Below are 23262 nucleotides of genomic sequence, written 5' to 3' on the forward strand. Positions count from 1 at the left end.
GTAACTCCTCACCACACTGAGTAGCTATGTGGTTCTCCACTGTACAGGGCCCTATTGAAGCTTCAGTGGAAATCAAGTATATTGGGTTAATCTCTCTATTGTGTTATGCCTTGTAGAAAAAACAGGAGGAAAAAAAAAGCCCCCGCAGAACTGCAGTAGTGGCACCATCCATGTCCTCCTTTTTGTTGGTTAGGGGTTTGTTTGCTCGGTGGTTTTGTGTGGCTGGGTTCCCCCTCCTGGGAAGGCCGGGAGTGCGCCCCGTCGCGCCGCCCAGCCTGCGGCCAAGGCTTTTTGTCCTTCCCGCCCCGCCGTACCTTGGCCAGCCGCGAGGCGTCCTGGTTGCTATAGGAACCGGGGCGCGGCTGTCGCTCCGGAAGCGCGATATGAGGCTCTCGGCCAATGGGGACGGCCAGGCCTGGCGCGCGGCGCCCGCCGACTGGGACGCCGAGTCTCGCGAGGTCTGGATAGACGCCGCGCGGCACCCCGCGCCTATGGCCCTCCCATAACCCCGCGCGGGCGCCCGGCCTCTTCCTTTTCCGCCATCTTGCTGCACCGGTGAGTGCGGGGCGCTGCTGGGCCCCGGCCACCATCCGCCGCCTCCCGCCCCCATCCGGGCCCCACGGCCGCCTCTCCCGGGCTTGCCGGCGCCGCGAGGGTGCGCTCGGCTGGCCCGGCCCGCTTTGAATAGCCGGCGGCTCCCCTAGCGCTCCGTAGAGCCCCCGGAGCGGAGGGTGGGGGGAAGCGCCCTATCGCCCGTGGCTCCGCTCTGGGCAGCGATGCGGGGCGTGGGCCGGGGCCGGCGGCCGGCGGCTGGCCGGTGCTGTGAGAGGCTGGGCTGGGCAGGGCTCCTGGGAGCCGCGCTGCCGAGCCCGTGGGTGTCGGGGAGCGAGGGTCGTGCGGCGGCGCCCAGGAGGAGGTAGCGAGGGGCCCTGGGAGTGGGAGGGCTAGGCCCAGGGAGGGGGGCAGGAGCTAGGCGGGCCTGCTCGTCTGGGGGTGCCGGCTTAGCAGTAGAAGCTCTCGGTATGCCGCAGGACCTGGCCGCCGCGGGAACGGCACTGCGGCCGGGCCAGGAGCCTCCCTGGTTCGGTCTGTCCGTGCGCTGGCTCTGTCATTAGCGGGGCATGTCATGCCGTGTGGCCGTCCGGGTGCGTCTTTCTTGATCACGAGAATGCAAGGGTTGATGCTTGGTTTCCTTTTCAGAGTGCTGTGTTGCGCTTGCATCCTGCGATTTTCTTTTGCAGATAAGCAAGCCGAGAAGCACCTGTTATATTTAATGCCGTGTACGACCTAGTTTTTTAACAGGGCTAATACTGCAGAACTGGGTTGTTAAGTCCAAAACGATGCTCTTGGGAAAGGTGTCATACTGATTAAACGTTATTTAGATGGCAGTTTTTAAATCTTCCTGTGTGCCTGTTGATAAAGCCAAGTTTAAAAAAGTGTGTCAGATTTCCTAACTTGTCATGGTAGTTGTGACTCCTCTTGAGCACACCTGGGTATGTGATTTGATCTGTTTTTTAGCCTAACAATGCTTTTTAAGGTTTAACATAATTTTCTGCCAGCCTTAGATCTTTTAGGTTTAAAATTAGCCTTTTAAGAAGTGCCCTGCTCAGTATTTCTGTGCTGAAGAGCTGGTGTACTTAACTGCCTCTCCTCTTGCCTGCAGGCACCATGGTGCGCATGAATGTTCTAGCCGATGCTCTCAAAAGCATCAACAATGCAGAGAAACGTGGGAAACGCCAAGTTCTCATTAGGCCGTGCTCCAAAGTAATCGTCCGGTTTTTAACTGTGATGATGAAGCATGGTAAGTCTAGAGTGTGTAGCGCTGGCTTTTTTTCTCATTCATGTTTCTGTGGATGCTGTTGTGTTAAGGTGCTTTTTGACTAAAAGTAAATCAAGATGCTTGAACTAGTTTTGTACAGCATAGTTACTTGAGTTTTATTCATGTTGCTAAGTATTAAGTGTTTTTGTGTTTGCTAATTTTTTGTAGGTTACATTGGTGAATTTGAGATAATTGATGATCACAGAGCTGGGAAGATTGTTGTCAATCTCACAGGCAGACTCAACAAGGTAGGATTTGCTTTCCTGAAGTCGTTTCTGTGGTGTTTAAATGAGACTTTCTATTTTCATGTTTGTCTGCTCCAGTTCTGAGAGAATTACTTGTAAAGAAGGTGGTACTTATTGAATCCATGTAAGTGAGAGTAATATGGGTATTATCAGTGGTTACCAAATGCTTTGTAATTTTTCTGAATTCATGATGTTATGGTTGACTAATTACATCTCTTCTAAACTCTGAATATGTAAGGCAGTTCTTCAGGGAAGTCTGCTGCAAGTGCTCTGTGTTTCTCTCTCTTTAAAAGCTTTCTGGCTACCTAGTGATTTCTTGGTTTCTTTGCTATTTAAGTGATCTGGAAGACTTGTCTTAAGAGATAGGAACTGAGTTGCTTTCCAGGTGATGTTTAATACCTGTAAATGTCGAAGACAAACCTTTCTCCTGCCACTGGATGAGCTTTGCTTGCAGTTGAGGGAAAGTTGAATGCTATGTTAATTAGTGCTTTTTTAAGTTTCTGGGGCATATGAAGTATTCATGTGTGCTTTGGAAATTTTAAAAATGCTTTTGTCTCAAAATATTGAGCTGTTTAGTTCCGTGATGAGTTGCAGTGCATCATTGTTTGCACTTAAGCTGTATGAGTGAGAGCTGGCTCTTTAAATAAAAATATTACTTGGTCAAAGTGTGTTGGGGGCTATCCCTACGATGAACAAATTTTGCAGCTGAAAACTGCTTGAGTGTAGTAGGCAGAGAATTCTGACACCACCCAAACTACTAGTGTTTTATATCTGTAATAAAGATTATGTATGTCAGGTTTGAGTGTAGTGTTCCTTGAACTCTTTTGGGATGATTTTGTAACTGATCTTCTGGGGTGCAGCTGGATATAATGTTTCTCTGAATAGTTGCAATATGGGAACAGCTGTTCGGTTGAGAAAAATGTCCATCACTGCAGCAAGAATCACAGAATGGTAGAGGTTGGAAGGGACCTTTGGAGATCATTGTGTCCATCCCCTCTGCTTGAGCAGGCACACCCAGAGCAGGGGCACAGGAACACATCCAGGCAGGTTTGAATGTCTCCAGGGGAGGGACTCCACAGCCTCTCTGGGCAGCCTGTGCCCCTGCTCTGGCACCCTCACTGGAAAGAAGATTTTTTTTTCTCATATTGAGGTGGAACATCCTGTGTTCCAGCTTGTGTCAATTGCCCCATGTCCTGTCATTGGGCACTAATGAAAAGAGCCCAGTCCCATCATCCTGACACCCACCCTTTAGATATTTATAGGTATTGATGAAATCCCCCCTCAGTCTTCTCCAGGCTGAACAAACCCAAGTCTCTCAACTTTTCCTCATGAGGGAGATGCTCCAGCCCCCTGATCATCTCGGTAGCTCTCCGCTGGACTTGCTCAAGCAGTTCCACGTCCTTCTTAAACTGGGGGGCCCAAAACTGGACACAGTACTCCAAATGTGGTCTCACTAGGGGATAGTAGAGGGGGAGGATAACCTCCCTCGACCTGCTGGACACACTCTTTTTAATGGAGCCCAGCATACCATTGGCCTTCTTGGCCACAAGGGCATATTGCTGGCTCATGGTCAGCTGCTTGTCCACCAGCACTCCCAGGTCCTTCTCAAAGGAGAAGGTGTGCTTCTGTTTGCATATTTATTAAGATGATTGGAGCCAGTGAGGTGGTAGTAGTGAATCATGGTCAGCAAGTAATATGATTAATTTAAACTTTGATATATTTTATGTGTGCTAACTTCTCCCTGTTTAAAATCTATAGGTAGTGTCGCTAACTAAGCGTTATGATTAGAAGTAGAATACCCCTGAGTAATCGCAGGATTTCTTATGATACAGGATGCTTAATAATCTTCAGTGATTTATAGTCAGTTTTGTGCACTCCCAGGTCTAGCCATTAATTTGTTAGTTCAGCTTCAGCAGCAGTGTAAGTCACCCTAAATCGAGGAGGAGGAGGCAGAGCGGAGGATATAGCAGCGGAAGAGCTGTGTGAGAGTCTCCACTTACCTGAGAGGAAGTGCCGTTTCATATTATGGGAAGTGGAGTGTGCTTCTTAGTACTCTAATCTTTTTCTGCCAAAAATATTTTAATTGCAGTTGTTAATTTTCTTCATCCATTGAATTGGAATGACAAATGTGCAAATCTAGTTCATAAAGTTGTTCTCAGTTTGCAATGGAATTCTGTTTTACAGTGTGGTGTAATCAGTCCCAGATTTGATGTTCAGCTGAAGGATTTGGAAAAGTGGCAAAACAACCTACTGCCTTCACGTCAGTTTGGGTGAGTATGGAGAAGAGGTAAATCAGTGTCATATGTGAAAATGTGGGGTTTTCTATTATGCTTTCATCCTGCCTGAGTTAGACTTGCCTAACACATTTCCTCTCTGATCAGTCTGGAGGTAGATACCAGTCTAAAAATCCATCTTCCATACAAAGGCTCTTTTTAACTGGTTTAAAGGGGCACTGCTAAGCAAGGACCTATTTTTGCTTGGCTTTGGTAAATCTTGTTTTCTCCATTTCTAAAGTTTACTGGGAAAATAGGACTCTTGTTTTAATTTTATTAAAGGCTGTATAGATGGGGGAGGAGTCACATAAGTTACCAGGTCAACAGAAGTAGGTCTTACTGCTTTAAACTTCCTGATTGTGTGTGAATTTATTAGATATCAAGTAATAAGAGGCTCGGAGCCTCTGTTAAACAAACCTCCACAACACAGAAAATGTTACTATTATGCAGTACCTTTTTCCTTCCCAGAATTCACTGAGTCAGAGTAATAAATATCAGTGTACCAGGATGACAGAGCTCGAAGAGTCTTCAGTGGCTCAGCCAGTCTGTCCTGTCAAAGGCAGGATTAACAGTTCCTTGTCATTCCTGTTCTTAAAGCTCCAGTGACAAGCTGCTTGCTTTGGCTGCACCTGTATAGCTTGCGAGTGTGTGTTTTCGTATTGGGATTTTAAGAGTATTTATAGAGTGGTTGGACAAGAGGTTCTCAGCCGAGAAGCTGTGTGGATGAAGTAGGGTGATAATCCAAATGTTGGTATTAGCAATGACTAAGGCTGCTTCAGTTGTCAGTCCAGATCCAGATATTCAGCTGCCTCAGTGCACAGTGTTCAAAACACAGCGAGACAAAGCGCTCAGAGTTGAGGAGCTGTCTGGCACCATGGCAACTCTACCTGCTTTGAAGAAAAATGTCTGCTTAAAACAGAAGTAGGCTTCGTCTAGAAACTATAGAGTTGCTCCTGCTACAACAGCTGAACTGACTTGACAGCAGGAATGTGCAAGAAATGTCCTTTGTGTGCTGCAGAGTTGTACTTGTGAAAGGAGTTTCTTTTTCATTGTCTGACAGCCTGATCTCGCTTCCGTTAGGCCCAGTCATACAGAAACAGGTCTTAAAATTGTAATACAGAAATGAAGTTAGTGCTGACAATTCTGCACGAGCATAGACCAAAGCGATAAACTGAACATTTGTTCTTTCTTAACAGGTACATTGTACTGACAACCTCAGCTGGCATCATGGACCATGAGGAGGCTAGGCGAAAACACACAGGAGGCAAAATCCTGGGATTCTTTTTCTAAAACTTGTAAAAAAAGAGGATACTAATAAATTGTTCAAATGGACTCTGGTGTTTCCAGTCGGTATTTTAATGGCTTTGAATGCCACCTGTGACAGTGGTTGTAACAGAGCGCTTCAGTAGTGCTTAAGTTCTGACTTCAGATGATGTTCGGGTTCCGCACCATCCCTGGTCACAGCTTTTATTTCTGTTAATGATATACTTTTAATAGTTACCACTTGAACGGCAGTTACAGGTTGCTATACAGAATAGCCTCAGGAGGAGAACTCTGATCTCTTGCAGTGGATTGCCTCTTAGGTGTTATATGTAACTATGGAGACACATGTATCTGTGACTATAGTTTCACCTTCTGGCTAAATAATAGATGATGCCTCGCCACAAGGTATTTCCTGTTTGTGGTTTAAAAAGTTATGAGATGTGGGATTGTGGAATAATTAAGATGGTTGAAGTTAAATTTCAGATCACAAACTCATTCTACATCTTACAGTGTAAAGAGTAACCGAGATAGAGATGAATAATTGTTTTTTTCTTCAAATTTCCACTTTGAAAGCCCTTTGAAACAGCAGAGTTTTGGGTAGGGTGGTTGCTGTGCAGCTGCTTTGCACATTGCCACGAAGATGTAACTGGGATTTCTTTTAAGATTTTGGAGCGAGGAAATAAGGATATCTGAACTTACAGGTAGTGACTATTTAGTATTGAACGAGTTGTTGGCCTTTGTTTCAGACATCTGGTGCATGACAGCATGATGTACTTGATAAGAAAAATTCCTTCCAAAGCAGTGCACAGAGCAGGTGACTACAGCTGAAGAGCTACTTGCAGATGGTAGAGAATGGGAAGTGAGCTGCTGGGCTGTGTTGTCCTTCAAGAGCAGTTTGCTTATTTCACTTTGTTGGCTTATTTCACTTTGTTTGGAATCTTTATTAGGAAGGAGCCTGTTGAAATGTAGCAAGCCTGTTTCAACATGCTTTAAAACAGCTGTTGAATATGTGGTTCTCCTGATACAAAGAGTTGGAAACAATTTTCCTTCTTGGTGTATGTCCTGATGCTTGATACGTACAGTGCTTGAGTGAGTTGTTTTGCGCCTTGAAGGTGATAATTCATCACAAAGCTTTTCGGAGAGCCTCGGGATGGAATTGGCTGTCCTCAGGCACAAAGTCTTGAAATTCTATAGTTTATGTAAGCTGTTCAGTCTGTTACTTTTTATGGAGGAAAGGAAAAGGTCATACTGCTAAGCAAACTGGTCTTAACTCTTTTTAGATGGGCAGCAGAGTCTTGCCTAATGTGGTGGCTCTTCTCTGAGGAAGAAGCAGCTAGAGACGGGGCTGTGAAAGGGTGCTTACAGTGAGCGTTCTGGTGGTGTACGGCAGCATCCTGTAACAAACTTGCAGCTTGACTGACAAGAGCAGGGGAATAATAAAAAAGGCTAGTTTACCTGTTTTGGCTCGGTCACCGGCCGGTTAAGGTCACAAAGCATGGAGTTCAGATGGCATCAAACATTCAGATGTGAGCAGTTCTCCGTTTAATGGTTCTCAGTTTGATTTGCTTAGCCGAAGATAAAGATCTGTACACTGAATCACAAAGAGTAGTTACAAAGTGAAAAGAAGTCTGTCTTGACCCCTTTTTTATTGTCAAATGAAGCTATTTTGTTACAGGGTTTTTTTACTCTATCCTTAACAGAGAATTCTGCAGTGCTAAGCACTGATGCAAACACAAGCTTCTGTATTTCTTGCTCAGAGTAACCCTGAAGACCATATCAAGATTCAACTGTTCCTTTATAAAATCTTATTATCAGTCTGGAATAGAACACACATTTCTGATACCTGATGGAAGAAGGTCAGTGACACCTCAGGGCTTTCTTTAGGTTAATTTGCTGTGACTACAGGTTACCTGCTGGTTTGACATTGATGTTTTAAACGAGCTTTACACAGGATGCTCATCAGTTTTTTCTGAACCAGTTTGCCTGTGTATGTCCTTCACTACCACAGAGGCTCCTGAAGTAAGAGAATTTCTGATATTCTCTGATGGACAAGTTGGGAGTAGACTGCGTTAATTTATTTCACAAGCCAGCCCAGTGACTTTTGTAGAATTATTAAATGGAAATTAGAGCTCCAATGTAAAAAGAATGACTTCGAGGGAAGCATGCAGGAGCAGGTGTGCCTTCTCCACAGTATATCTAACAAATTAACTACACGCTGGCTTACCACACGTGGAAGCTGATGCGGCTGTTCTGAGTTCATAAGATGATCTCTGAGCTTGTACCTCACTGATGAGAGCTTTACTCCTGGGCAATCGCTGTCAGCTGAGATCCAAGGAACTTCTGAAGTGGGTCTCAGGAGCTGATGCACAGGATTATGACATGCCCTGCAACACAACTGCTTTAAATGGGTTTGCAGAAATTCTTATCCTCAGACATGCTTAAAATCTGAAAGTGGTATTATTTTAAGCTTAATTGATGTTTTGTGAGCTGAAGGCATGTGCTTTGGGAAAGCAGTTTGTAGGTAAAAGTTAACTATCATTTTGGGTAATAAAGATTAATAGGGAAAGGTGAGAGGGAAAATGATACAGAGCTGTACAGGATGCAACTGGCAATCAAGGCAAAGTGTTAGTTCAGAGGTGTTTGGTACCTGTAGAGCAGAGGGAGGTTAATGGTGGAGGAGTCTCCTAAGGGACAGGTGGCTGATGTTCATGTGGGGAAAACTGGGAGGGCGGGTGACACCTGTGGAAAAGCGTCTGTGCTGCAAACCACTGAATCACCAAGCTTTACCCTCGTGCTCTCCTGGATACTGTGCAGTCTGACACTGAACGAGTCTGGAAGTGATTGTGTCGCCTCTATGCCCTTCTAGATGCAGAGAGAAGTCTTGGCCTTTTGGCTGGAGGTCTGCTTCTACTTGCGAAGCCAAATCTGAACGCTGAGGTCTGTGTGTGCGTGGCTGCTTGCCAGGCTGTTGTGCTGGGGAGGGTCTAGTCATGTTGTGGTATGGATAGCGTGTGGTGAAGCTGCACTGCCTATAATCCCTTCTTACCTGCTCGGCTGATGACAAGAAGGTAAGCATCAGTAGTCCTAGTCAAGGTAGTAAAATGGGGTCAGAACTTAGAGTTGTGAAAATTACTAAGTTGGAAGTAGTTGGGAGAGCATTGGTGACCCATCTGCGGGGTACAGCCTGGTCTCGCTTCTGCTGTCAGATACATGGTCAGTATTTCCAGATGCCGACTGCTTATTGCTTCTCATGCCATTCTTTAAGAACATTCTTTAAAAACAGGTTCAAACTGCCTGCCATGCATTGAAATACCTGTTGTTGCAGTGGGAAGTTGTCAACAGATGGCAGCATCCGACTTTGAACTGCTGGAGAGAGGGCAAGCTGTGTGAGAAGAGTCCCAAGAGGGCTTTGGCATTGCTGCTGGCCTCCTTGCTCCTTCTGAAGAGCTAAATATCCTGACTTCTCCTGTACTCTGGTCCACAAAGATAATTTTTTCTTTTTTTGATGCACTACAGCCTGATTTAAGATAATATGGGAGGTGAGAGTAAGTATGGATCTTCAAGATATGACAAAGGGTAAAAAGCCTGGTACGTGGCAGTGGCTTCACTGGAAATGCATTTTCTCTTCCTTGTCCTTTTGTTTGTTGTCTCCCACAGGTAATTAAATTACCCTCGTTCCCCTGAATGGCATGTGTGTTTTGTTTCTCAAACTCATGTGCCAATTACTTGCACCAGAAATGTAAGCAGTAATTAAACCTCGATCTCCAATGTCTGAACAGTTACCTTAGTGACTCTCACGCTTACTGGAGTGTAGGTCAAAGCAAGCAACAACAAAAAAGGATGTGTGTGGCGGTGCAGCAGAAAGCAGGGAAAGAAAATGGGTCAAATTGGTGAGAGAGGCTTTAGAACTGGCCCCAGCAGATTTGGTGCTCAGTAGTTATTTCACAGCAGTGAAAGAATGTGAAGTCGCTCGTGGCTGGTGTGGGAGCCCTGACTGCAAGGCGCGGGATCGGAGAGCACTGTGATGAGTGTGTCAAGATGTGCAGATGAGGCTGGTGGTAGAGGATAGGAGATATCATATATTTTTAAAGGAGCTGGGACTGCCAAAGCTATTATTTTAGGATTTTTAATTATAATTACATGCTTTCAAATGACAAGATTTTTTTTTTGTTTTGTGTGATGATGTTTAGCTAAGTTTAGATTTAAGACAAGCCTATCCACTGTCCAGTGTCTTACTGCCAATTAATGCAAATATCAGGCTCTCAGTAAGTATCTGGATGGATTTAACCACAGTTTAGTCCAGAGGACTATTCTAGTAGAGCCAAGGAGTTTCAGAAGCTGGCGGCCTGTGATCTTGCTCATGCCTCTGATGCTTTCTCTGCTCAAGTGTTGCCATTTTACACATGCAGTTCTCTTTTAAAAGAGAATTATCTATTTTAATTCTCCTGCTGTTCGCCATCTTCTTGCTCTGGTACATTGTATTTTGGCTACCAGCTCATGACCTTGATTAATTTGGTTTTGTTTACAAATATTTTTACAAAGAGAGAAGTGCTGACATAGCAAGTGACAAGAATAACTGGGTAAACTTTATTGCTTGATATGCAAAGGTGCATCTTCTGCTGGGGAAAAAAAATTAAATTCCATTGACCTTCTCCTGCTCTTAGATGAAGCAAATGAGGATGTCTGAAGGCATAAAACTTTCCACTTAGTTTTAAGTTGATCCAGTCTGGTTTATTATATGAGATACATAAGAATAGTCTCAGAAAAGCACTAGAAACAGAGAGGAACATGTACAAAGAAATATCGTGGTTTTGGTGAAGGTAATGAGAGTTTTGACCTTTGCTAGGACCACTCTTAATGTAATCAGGTAGTCCTGGATCCACCTTTACCTGACGGTTACCCATGGGTTTGAAAGCTGTCCTGGCATTCTTGATCCGACTGCGCTAGGTTTATCAGCCACCAAGTGATTCCTACTCAGGGTATGGCTGCTAATTTGAATCTATATTTATTTATATAGGGAGCACAAATTAAAATCTGTGGGAAGCCTATTGGGGTGCTGTGATGTGCAGGGCAAGTGCATTGCATTGTGGGGGGAGCGTGTGCTCAGCCAAGCAGAGGTGGCTGCTGCTAGGAATTTCACCATCTCCAAAAGGGTTACAACTCTACCAGGACAGGCTGTACCGACTGGTCTTTTCTCACGCAGTACCCAGAATGAAAAGATGGGCAGACATTGATTAACTACTAAATTACAACCTGGTCAAATGTGATACTTGTGATCTGACAGTATTTTAATCATGCTTGGTCTGTGTAGCACAGGTTTCAGCTGGGTGCTGATGCTTCAGTGTGCTGAGTCTCCTTTGTGAGCTGGTTTTCCTTAAACAGAGGAATGGATATCCTAGTCAGCTGATGTGTGTTCTAGCAGGAGTTTCACCGAGTGAAGGTGGGGGAAGAAAAACTGCAGACCAAAAAATATACTCAAAGTAGAAGTGGGGAAAATAATACTTGTGTCACTAAGACAATTGTTCTACTTTCTAAAATCTGAGTTGGGAAGTAAATCCAGAAGAGACACTCGGTTATCTTCCCTGACCTTTGTATAACAAAGGCCCCAGATCTCATTTCTGTTGAATTTCTCTCCATTTAGTTCTTTCTGGGTGCGAGGGAGCAAACAAGAACAGGAGAGTATGCTACTGGTGAAGCTGCCTTTACAAGCGGAGCAAAGCTACAACGATTACCCCAAGCAAGCAGCAAGCAAGTTAAACCCCCTTTTGCAAAATCTCTGATGTGCCGGTGACAAGCCTCAGTCTAACAAGGTAATCAAATTCATGTCTGCTTTCTTCCATAGACTAAATGTAGCTGACTGCACCAACTGCCTGACGCGTCCCACAACCCTGTCCCCCGCTCCTTCACACACCGTTTGTGATGCTCAACTGTTTAAGCAAAATCTCTGGGGACATGTATTTTGTTCTTGGGTTGGCATCAGGGCAATAGTCATTCCGCAGTTGTAGTTGATCAAATTTTAGTGCTACGCAACAGCATAATGCAGCAGGGTTCTTGAGATCAGCCAGCTGAAAACACCCAGCAGCTGCCACTTATGCTTTTTATAGTGACATAAAACACTGTTAAAGTGGACACCGAATGGTCTATAAAGGTAAATGGGTCAGGTGCATATTGTAATGAATCGGGTAGCTTGCTCTGCCTGTCCTGGGATGTAATTTTGCTGATCCTCAGGACACCCCATCTCATCAGTCCTGTGACTGAGTTGAGAATAGAGATGCTGTTGGTGCAGTTGTGCTGGTGGGATGGACGTGGACTTTGCTTTGGGATTAAAAGGGCAGGATTCAAGTTCTAAGTGTAGCTTAGTTACATTTTACTGAGGTTTTTATCTGCTAGTGCTACACTTGGCCATTGCGTATGCATTCCTGTAGTATTCTCTGCTTTTAGACAGGGTGCCCTAGCAATGTATGTAGAATCATAGAATCATTAAGGTTGGAAAAGACCTCTAGGCTCATCAAGTCCAACTGTCAACCCAACACTACCATGTCTCCTAAACCATGCCCTGAAGTGCCACATCTACACCAGGGATGGCAACTCCACCACCTCTCTGGGCAGACTGTTCCAATGCCTGACTGCTCTTTCAGTAAAGAAAGTTTTCCTGTTATCCAACCTAAACCTCCCCTGATACAGCTTGAAGCTGTTTCCTCTTGTTCTATCACTAGTGACCTGGGAGAAGAGACCAACCCCCACCTCGCCACAACCTCCTTTCAGGTAGTTCCAGAGAGCGATAAGGTCTCCCCTCAGCCTCCTCTTCTCCAGGCTAAACACCCCCAGCTCCCTCAACCTCTCCCCATGGGACTTGTTCTCTAGACCCTTCACCAGCTCTGTTGCCCTTCTCTGGACACGCTCCACCAACTCAATGTCCTTCTTGTTCTGAGGGGCCCAAAACTGAACTCAGTATTCAAGGTGATGCCCCCAAACTTTCTGTCTGCCAAGGAAGTGCTTTTCTTCACAGTTTGGGGGTAGTGTTGTGTGAGGGCAAGCCATGGAAATGGAGAGCATTCCTGCTACTCTATAATCCATTGCCATCCTGTCTTGGGTCTTCATCATTTATAAGCAGGAGTTGATTTGTTTCATATTTCATTGATTTTATTTATTGTTCCCACTCTGTAAACACATCCTGCCACCCATTCTACAGAAAACTGTTTTTACAGAAGCTTGCAATCCCCTGCCTGTGATCTCTAGATGTCTCCCTTGCCCTAATACAAGAAAATACGAAAAAGTCGGGAGTAGCAAAACACTTGGTATGTGATCTTGGATAGAAATGTGTATGTGCAACACCCTTCTGCCTTCACTTCCCAGCTAGATTAGAGTGGGATTTGCCCCTTCTGTTGTGGGGAAGAAACCTGGCATAACCATTGTTGTGTTCCACGGATGCAAGTAAATTGTGCTTTCAGCTGGATCAGGCTGTTAGCAGGAAGAAGCCAGGATTATATCTGGGAGCAGGAGAGAAAAGCAGGTGATGAGTCAGGTTAAAAAAAAAAAAAGCTGCTGCTGAAACCCACCTCTGAGTTACTTTCCCAGCTCATTGAAGGATGCCTAATTGGTGTTTGGTCCACTGTTTTGTGCAGTTTAAAAAAAAAAAAAGTCCAGGAACGTCAGCATGAGAGCTTTAGCTTTTAAGTATCTTTACAAAACAGGCCTTTAACCGTAAGAATGAAAGAAGGGGGAAAATGAAAGGATTTTTTTTTCACATGGATGCTTGTCTCCTCACTTGTAATAACATGTCCAGCTGTATTCTTGCATAACTGGATCCTCGACATATAATCCACAAGTCTGTGTGGGCTGGTAATTAGCGCTGGCCCTTATTCAGTCCTCGAGGTTCATTCCTTAGGGCAGCAACATTAGCCACTCAGTTAAGCATCTGCGCTTCTCAGATTTGAAATAATTTTTACCTCACTCAGGCAGGCTGTGTGTCCTGGAGCTGACTGCACACATCGCTTGTATTTGTGCGGAGACCTGTGTTTGCTCTGGTGTGGATGGGCAGGTGCATCTGTCCCTCTTGGGCAGAAGTCAAAGCCTTGCTTGTTTTCCATGACCAGTGGAGGATTTCTGACTTGTTTCTATTTTTAGTTTAATGTGAAAAATAGTTATAGTTCAGCCCAGGTAGTGGGAGTTTGAGTTTGGTGTGATGCCTTGTTTACTGTCTTTGTGAAGTATTGTCAGGTGAAAGATGAGATGTGCATGGTAGGACCACAAAATTCATCTACTACCTGCTGGGCAGATATTTGCTCTGGGAGGGAATCAAAAATCAGACTATTTTTAGCTCTGAAATACTTTTCTTGAATGGCATTCAGTCCTCGCCAGCCTTTGATGAGCAGAAAAATAATCCCGCAAGGGAAAAACCAGAGGTGCCTGAATCTGTGCTCAGCTGTTGGCAGCTCCCATTGTGGCCATGGGAGCACTGGAGCAGCTCCAGGAGCAGCAGGCATCCCCTAACGTGGCCATAGGAGCACTGGAGCAGCTCCAGGAGCAGCAGGCATCCCCTAACGTGGCCATGGGAGCACTGGAGCAGCTCCAGGAGCAGCAGGCATCACCTAACAGCAGGCACCGGGCGAGAGCAAAATGCTCGAGGGCGGCAGGGAGCTGGAGTTGGCAATACAGAAGTGTGTCAGAGCTTGAGTAAAAATGACTCTGAGCCCATTTTCCTGATAGACACCCAGCCCTACAATGTAGGGCATGGGGCTGAGAACCACAAGCCTATTGCACATCAGGAGTCAGCCCTGTTCCCAAGCCCAGGTGGGAGAACTCGTCTTGCAAATTGGCAAAATACGAACCCAGTGCTGGTAGATGGCAGCTCCAGAAATAGAAAGATACAGTGATAGCAGATAACACTGCCTGATAGCTGAAATAAAAAGAATTAAACAGTACAAAAGTGTGCTTTAATTGCTAACTCTCTCCTGTCTGCTTAAATCACTAGAAATAAGGGTCTGCTCTTTAGTGATGAGCAGTTCCAGGCAGAGCAGACGTGATGGGGAAAACATGTTTGGAATAAATACTGATGTGAATGGCACTTATTAGCTACAGTGTGGCATATTTATTCCTCTGTAGTTAGCATAATAGCACAGCTTGATATGAGAAGGGTTCTTTACTCATGTCTGTGTGTGCGTGCATAAAAATAACAATGGATTGTTATGGGCAGAATGCAGATGATTTTCCTGTCTCTGCAATTACCGCCCATGTTTGGATGGCATCATTTGTGGGAGATGAGCGAGTGGCCTAAGCATGGCTGTGCTTTGAGAAAGCCTTCCTTTCCATGCGTCAAACAGGAAACAAGTGAGACAACAGTGCAAGAGGCCAGCTTTTCTCCCCTGTCTCCATGCCTGACAGTGGCTCTGCTCTGCTTTTGGTTGCTGCAGGGTCCTATGAGGCAGAGACACCCCTTGCCAGCCCTGCTGGGACTCCTGGCAGCCTGGCTGCAGCCAACAGCCTTAACCTGGGCTGTGGCTGGAGGGGGAGGGAAGCGGAAATACCCCAATTATCTCACAGGAATTTAATAGGAGACATGTGGGTGGCTAGGTGAAAGCTTTATTTTCTTCTGAGAAGTTGAGTGCTCCAAGCGGAGACAGGTGATGGAGATAAGGTTGGTTGCTTGAATGTGCAGGCTACCTGCCTTTCTGCTGATGGGAACCTGCTCATCTTATTCTTGTCTTGCTTTTCTGTGCTTGTGTGCTGGGTGCTTTCAGGTGCCCCCATACCAGGTGCTCTTAGCTGGGAGTGGTATTGGAGGCTCTGCAGGGAGGTGCTTGTTGCTCGCTTGCTGAGAGCCTGCTCGATCCTGCTATCTGTGTCAGGGTCTAGCAGCCCTGCTGCTGCCCTGCCCCTTCTTATTTCATGGGGTTCGGGGTTTCTTGCCCTTCGAGAGCAAGAGCCTGCAGTAATTTTAAAAGCATTGACCAGTTCAATGAGGACTTACCACTATGGTTGCCATTTCTTCCCCAAGTTTCTGGAGCGAGGGAAAGCCTTGTAGAAGGTCTGTGTGTTCAGTAGATGCTGGCTGCCAGCCAGTGTGGGGCGAAGGGCCCCCTTGCAACAGCTTCCAGAGAAATCTCTGTATTTGAGTATTTGAGTATTGAGTATTTGAGTATTGAGAAAGCTCTGTATTGAGCAGGTGTCATCTATGAGTTGTTGCTTTGCAACAGCAGTAAGATTTCTCATCTCTTCTGCATACATTTTAATGTAAGAACATGTGAAAATGGACAGTCTTGGACCTTTACTGTCCTGTTTAAACTCTGAGTGACACTGGCTGGTGAATTGCAGAGCTGCTTGGTGAAGGGGAGGGAAGACAATGGGGTTGACAGACAAAGGGACTGTCTGAGCTCTGTTTCCATAAGAAAAATCATGAAGCATTTCAAATGAGGAGCCAAGAGCTTCTCAGGTTGGCTGTGAATGCTGAGTACTGTCTCAGGACCCATCTTGGAAGCCTTTTTGTTGAGGGGAATAATTATACTGTGGCAAAAGTATTTACTTGCCAGGTATTTGCGTGCCTTATTTGTACGGTGTTCTTCCATTGCAGGATGAAAAACGTTAAGATGTATGCCTGGGAGTAACAAACTTTCCATTCTTTCTAAGTTTGCTTGACTGAATGCTCGGTTTAGAAATACCATAAAAGTGCCAGGCTATAGCTTGAAGTATCTCATTACCAGGTGTCAGGCTGCTTATATACTTTCACTCAGGGATTGTTGGGGTTTTTTTCCTTTTGGTCTTCTAATGAAAATGCCAAAGGGGGAAAAACTATTACAAAAAATAAATGCTGCTTTGATTGAAAATAAAAATGCTGAGCCAGCAGTGGCTTTCAGTCATGCTTGCTTTATTGCATGGTCTTTGACTATATGTTATTTCACAAGCCTATGGGATGTTGTATGGTGTGAGGGTCTTGTATGGGCAGGGTCCTGCTGGTTTGCAGCATGCTAGGAGGAATTGCAGAGCTGAGAGATGAGAAGGTAGTTTGTCAGTAGAGGGACCTGACGAGTAGGCAGTGGGGAAAAAACTCGGATGCTGAGGTTACAGCACTGACTTGGCTGAAGTCAGACAAGTGTCCCCTGTAGGGCATGGGCAGCATGGCCAGCTGAGGGAACAAGGACCTTGTTGGAGCTTTTGTGGCTGCTGGTCACCTGTGACAATGTGGGGAAACTGTTTTAATGCTCTTGCCTTCTCTTACAGGGTTGTCAGCTGCTCTAGCTTTGGGTGCTAGTGCAATAAGTGATGTGAGGGAGCTTCTGGCATTGCCAGGCCCTGTGTAGTATGCCTGTGGGAGACCACAGTGGACCTGTGAAAGGTGGCTGAAGAAGCAGCTGAGAACTGGTGATCCAAAGCATGAGCAGGCAGCAATGGTGCTGGGAAGGAAATGTGGGGAAGGCTAACACAGAGCGCTGCTGGAGAGGCTGGGGAAGGCATATCTCCTCTGCCAGAAAGGAGGAGGAAGGTGCTTCTCTGGAGACCTTAGTCATGGTTGGAGATTCTTGTGGCATCTTCAGAAGCCTCTTGTCATGGAGAAGATGATGCGCTAGGAGGACAGTCTTGGCCAGGTCTAGCTCATGCCGACTTTGGGTGGCATCAGGATCTGTCTTTAGTCCCAGACTTCAGCAGTGCTTCCCTGCTGCCTTGGCATCTCCCAGTGCCAGCAGCAAAAGTGATAGTTTAAGGATCTCCACGTCATGCTGGAGAATGTACTGTCAAGGATGGAAGTGTCACAGCTTGTGTACCAGCACCCGAATGTGCTGGCTGCTGGGAAGCCTGTGATCCCATTGCTGTCTCTCAGTGAGCTGTGCCCTGGCACAGGGAGGTCCCTGCTGCCTCGGGCATGCAGACAGAGGTGCTTGAAGACACCATGGGTACCACCTGGGGGACGTCATCGTGCCCCAGAGCCGCCTGTAATTGTGAGAGGTTTCTGTGGCCCTCTCCAAGGTTCAACTGAATGCTTCTTTGGGCCTGCCAGAGACTGCAATCCTCTCCTTACAGCAATGCTGGCACTTTCCTCAGCAGGGAAAGGGAAACTTGGAGACATGGCAACCAATTTGCAAATAATAAAACACTTAAAGCTATACGAAAAGCATCTTGCATGGAAAATCAGACAGGGCAGGAAAAACAGCACTTACCATCATCATAATGCAGCTGAAACCTCTTTCATAGAGATAATCATCTCTGACTCCAGCAGTAAAAATAAAGGACAAAAGCTGGAAGAAGCCAGAAAGCATGTCCGTGGGAGTGAATATTGGTGAAATGAAAATTAAAAACACAATGAAAGGCATAGAAGTGTCTTAAGTGAAAACAGAGCCGTTTGCCTAGAACAACTACTGAGATTATATGGGAAGCACATGGGGGTGTGGGGAACCGGGCTGAGCCTGGGGCTGCAGCAGGGCTGGTGCTGTGCCAATGCTCAGCCATGAGGGAATGGGGGGAAAAAGCCCCTGCCTAGACTTGAGAAAGATCCAGCTTTCAGGTGTCCCTTGCTGTCTAGGAGACATTCAGGTCCTTGCTTTTAGCACCCAGTCTGAAGAATAAAGTAATTTATTGTCTGTCTGGAGGATAATGGCTGATCCTGGCCAGCACCCGATCCTGTCTAGTGAAGCTCATCCCCAAACTGCTGACCTTTAATGGACAGTATGTGCTGAACTGGCCTTCCTCAGCGAATCTCGCTGAAGTTCACATTTAAAGGTCTGTGCAAGTCAAACCTCATCCAAAGCTTGAACAACAGAAGGGAAGATTTCCACTGGCACAGATCCAAACCCCATCAGGCTGTGAAGGCTCAGAGAGGCAGTGCTGCCAGCTGAACCGACTTGAGAGCAGCTCATAGAGTTCCTTATTGTCCCTGCTATGTAGGAGCATGGTCTCATGCAAATCAGAGCCACAAAACTAGGCTCTAAATGTTGTTTCCCACTTCAGGTTTTGAACAGTCATTTGGAGACCTTAATTTAAAAATAGGTATCACTCTTTAAGTGCTACAAAAGATGCACAGCCTTTTATCAAAGGATGCCAATGTATGGTGTGAATACTTATGTCTTGTGACTATTTCAGGCTGACCTTGACGGATTTGTTATGCTGTCATAAAAATCAAACTGCTCGGTGAACTATATGCTATTTCCCACAACACCAAGAAAACACCTGGGGCCCTTTTGCTCCTTGTAGACAATGGGGCACAGAGGCTTATGCAACTCTCCTGTTCTGCTGGTGGCTGCTCTCTTCCAGAGCTGGCATGGTATTTTTGATGCAAAGAAGTGTCTCTTAACTATATGCTAATCACATTTTCAAAGCTTCAGCTGATACTAAAATGATGCAACTGATGCCTGAATTCACATACTTTTATTTATTGCCTTTTGTATGCTGTGTGTAGCTTTTCATGTAACTGTGCCTGTTTTCTACCAAAATCTTGGTTTGAGAGCTTCTGTACAAAAAAAGATGTGTTTATCCTTTTTGAAGATTTTTTTGGGTCCTCGGCCCCAGCTATCTGAAATACAGACTTGTGCACATATATTCTCTCTGCAGGCAAAGAACAGAAGCAGGAATAGGCTTTACAGCTGTGGTTCTCAAATGTTATTAGTCAAAGAGCTGCCTGACCTTCAGGGAAAATAAAAAAAATCTGGGAACCATCATATCTAATGCTGCCATCCTGATGTTCAGTTATGGCCAAATAACTTCTCTATATGATTTTTTTATTAGTTTTGCTTGCCCTTTTGTTTACTTACTTGCCTGGATAGGAATGTGCTCAGTAAATGTGTCTCTTCACAGGTCACTGTCTGGTGTCTCACACAGCACCCTTGGGCCTATGCTGAATGTGGGTCTGCAGCCCTGGTGGCCTCTGCCCTGTTGGTTTTACGTGGTGTCTGCTAAGCTGAGGAAAACAGTAACTTTTCTGCAGATGGCATGGTGCAATTAGTCCTTTTCTTAGTAAAGAGATGCTGCATACTCAGCCCAGCCCATCATCTGATGCTGAAGAAGCATTCCCAAATTCAGTCCATCATAGAATAAACTCACCAGGTGCTTATAGGAACAAGGAATACAACAAGTGATTGCCACAGCTTTTCCTGGTTTACTGAGTGCTGGTGAGGACCCTGGCTTGGAACAGGTTCCTTGCTGGTGGGGTTCATTGGGAATGAAGGGGAGAAGATGGGAAGACCCAGCTGGGCTTTGCTGGTGTTTCTAGACCCAGGGTGCTGCGCATGCAGCTGATGAGGGCTGTCAGCTGGGGCAGGCCGGGGTTATCTCTCTGCAGAGGTGGGTGGGGTTTTGGGGATCCCCATGTAGGTGCTTCCAAGGCCAGGCCTTTTGGTGGCAAATCAATGCCTGTGTTTGCTGTTCCCAAAGGCAAAGGCTGGTGCCCTCCTGGGCCATCTTGGCCTGGTGCAGGGGAACCAGGCTGGGGGGGCACTGGGCCACTCTCACAGGCATTTTGGGATCTCTCCCCTTGTCAAGCTGCTCTCCTGGTGCCCTGTACTAGCCTGTGGTCTCAGAGATGGGCCAGGTGTGTGTGTGCTTTCCTGGGTGTCACTTGGATGTGGACAGACTCTCTGCCCATCCCTCAGTTCCCTTTCAAAAGCAGTCAGCTGTAGTTTTCTGCGATGTAATGGCATGGGCAGGGAGCGGCCTCCTGTGGTACATGTGGCACAGGCACAAGTAAGTGTCACGTTGATGTGTATGCTTTTGTTGCCCCTTTCCTTCCTTTTTCAGCTCAGCAATTGCCATTGGACTCCAAGTTTCAGGATCTTGGGTCTCCTGAAAGAGGTTGGGCTGCTGGTGCAGCTCAGCTCCTGGCCTGCTGAGCCCTTTAAAAGCCACATGGCCACCACCTGTGCCAGCTCCTGGTGTGTAGGGCCTCTCCAGAGATGGAGCTGCTCTGGGGAGGGCAGCACTGTGGGGGATGGTGCTGGGCATCCCCCCTTTTGCCAGGGCCTGGCCAGGCAGGGTGGCAGTGGCCCTGCTCCCCACATGGTTGCTGGCCCTGCCCCAGCTGGTGCGGGCCCGCAGCTGTGCCTGCTTGGGCCAGCCTGTCCCGATGGGCCGGGGAAAGCTGATGTGGAGGGTGGCTGCCGGGGTTTTTAGCTGTCCCAAGCTCCTGTTGCTTTGCAGGCATTAAGTCTCCCCTTGCTATTTAGCTGCCCCCTCCAGACCAGTGGTCTCTCACCCCCTTGTGTGTCCTTTCTGCCCAGCTATGAGGGCTGGTCCGGCCCAAAATCACTGGCCCTGAGTGGGAACAGTGCTGCCAGCATCCCAGGAGGGCAGTGAACGGCTCTTGCCTGGGCTCCAGCAAAGTCCAGGCATCGAGGTGGGGCACAGATGATGTTTGAAAGAAAATAATCTTGTGTAATTCAAGCACCAGAGGGAACAACTTGCTCTTGTGGAGGATTTGTTCTGTGTCCCCTCTCTTCCCTGTGCTGCTTTTCTTCCCCTCCTCCTCTTTAATCCCCATCTTTCTTGGGTTCAGCTTTTTATCCTGATTTTCAAGGACGAAGGCAAAATGCTTCCACAGCTTGATAAGCTGCCCAGATTTGCATTTAACATATTCAAATATTTAACATATTTAGAGCTGAATTAAAGCAAAGGGAGACAAAATTTGGAACAGACAGAAGAATAAGTGTGTGTGTATGAAGGAATAAAGGCGATGCCTGCAGATACACAGGGAAAATAAAATATAGGAAAGAAGGCAGAGAGAGTCTGGTCCCTCTTTGTTGTCATATCAAGCATACTGTGACTAATGGCCATAATTCCCCCCCCCCCCCCATCAGTACCATAATAGAGGAATAAAACTAATTGTCATCTGCCACCCACTGTTTGTAAAGCAGCTTCTCTTAAATAGTTCTTATGTATTGAGTTCAGCTGTCAAAAGGAGCCACTTTTTTTCATGGTCTGCAAAATGCATTTCAGTATGAACACAGCTCGATGCAAAGGTCACCCCATCAAAAAATGTTTTCCCTCAGTAGTGAGTATAATGGCAAAAGAAGGCATTTTGCAGTCTATTCTCACCATTTTACTTGATATTTCTTAAATGGTAGACAGCTGGAGATTAAATTCCCTTTGATGGGCAGAATTTGAGGGAGAATGTTTTATAGTGTATTTTGGGTTCCCCCCCTTCGTTTTCCATGCTGTGGTATGGGCTTTTTAATAGCTACTTATGACAGGTAGTATGAGCCGTAAAAAGAGCAGGAGACAGAAGAAAATTACCTATTGTTTTTCAGATTGGCTATTGTTCCTTAGGATATTAGTATGTGTTCCTGTGTGTGCTAGTCTTTTAATGGTAGTTTGGTTCCTGGCTGCTTAAATTACTCTCCCTGTCAGTGTTTCCATTTATTTGACACATTCCAAATACAAAAAGACTTTGGGAGTCAGCCTACAGAGTGAGGGAGACTACGATGACAGTAAATATCTCTACAGACAATAGGCAGAGGTCACACAGCAGTGAAAGGGAGGGTTCCTGCTAACACTTCCACCAGAGAGTCGGGGTAAGGCAGTTTGAAGTTATAATTATAGGTGAACTCATGCAGGGGTGCCTGTTCTCTGTGTGTGCTCCCAGACCTGCTTTGGCATAAGCTGGTGGGGAAAAAGAAAAAAAAAATCTGTCTTCTGACAGGCATCTGAAAGTGGGTGTTACACCTTCAGGGGTATAACTTGTGTGTTTCACCCACAGTTTTACAACAATTTTGCTATGTCTTGGAGTTACAAAGGGGAAGTTTGGAGAAGGCTTTACTTGTCCCAAGAAGAAATGATTTCCGCTGTTGTGCTGCCTGGATTAACCTGTGGTGACCCTTGCCCAAAGCACTGTGTGCAGACAATGAAAACAATGGCTCTCCATCAGGCCCTACCAAATACATGTCAAGTGATCTTCCAGCAATGGCAAAGGGAAGCTCAGGGTAGTTGAGAATGTAACCCCAGCTGTTCTCTTTCCCCTAGAGGGAGGAACTGGTCTTTCAAAGAGACATTTTTTATAATTTCATCTGTAGTTCAATTGTGTGCATTGATTTAGGCTTCACTCTGTTTATATGCACAGAGATCTTAAACAAAAGAAAAAAAGCAAACCCTGAGATTTAAGACCTGCCATTAAAGGCAGTCCTCAGGAGAAGTTCATATTGTAACGGTGGTTGGTGATCAAGTTGCCCTGGAAGATTCAGTGGTGGTGGTAGGAGGTCACCCTCAACAGACAAGAGGTTGTACCGCCTTGAGGAGAGATGAGTGGTGTCAATCTGCAAGGAGAACCAGGGCTTGCCTCAATGAAAGTCACAGTAGTGTCCCGGTATGGTGGCATGGGCAGACCCTGTCCTTGACTTTATGTGAAAACTGTCAGGGCATAACAACAGTTTGGAGCCTTCAGCTGGGCCCGTGGATGCAGATTGAACCTGGAGCGTCCAAATCATTAAGCCTGAGCTGTTACTGTTTGATCTTTTAGTGAGTAGTAGTAATGGATGGAAATTTCTGTTGGACCAGCTTCTGAGACAAAAAGGGGCTGCTGGGATAGTGTAGACCACACCTTACCTGCAGGAAAGTACTCTCCAATAAACCCCGAACAACTTCTCTGGTGGTAGGAGTGTTGCTTTTTCTTAGCCACCCATCGGAACAGAAAACTTCCAAGACTCTCCAGGCCTTATTCTTCTCTTAAATGTTAGATTTGCCTTTTTTA

At 46.0% G+C, this 23262-nt stretch overlaps 1 protein-coding gene across 1 annotated transcript; it reads left to right on the forward strand.

Annotated features, from left to right (window-relative positions):
- The first annotated feature begins 413 nt into the window (after positions 1-413).
- RPS15A (ribosomal protein S15a) lies at positions 414-5669 on the forward strand. Its single transcript, XM_064461803.1, has 5 exons — positions 414-555; positions 1664-1801; positions 1988-2067; positions 4249-4334; positions 5534-5669. Exons 2-5 carry the CDS (start codon positions 1669-1671, stop codon positions 5625-5627), a joined length of 393 nt encoding a protein of 130 aa, XP_064317873.1. The 5' UTR covers positions 414-555; positions 1664-1668; the 3' UTR covers positions 5628-5669.
- The last annotated feature ends 17593 nt before the right edge of the window (positions 5670-23262 follow it).

Source organism: Phalacrocorax carbo, chromosome 10 (assembly GCF_963921805.1).
Source record: "Phalacrocorax carbo chromosome 10, bPhaCar2.1, whole genome shotgun sequence".
Classification (NCBI taxonomy): Eukaryota; Metazoa; Chordata; class Aves; order Suliformes; family Phalacrocoracidae; genus Phalacrocorax; species Phalacrocorax carbo.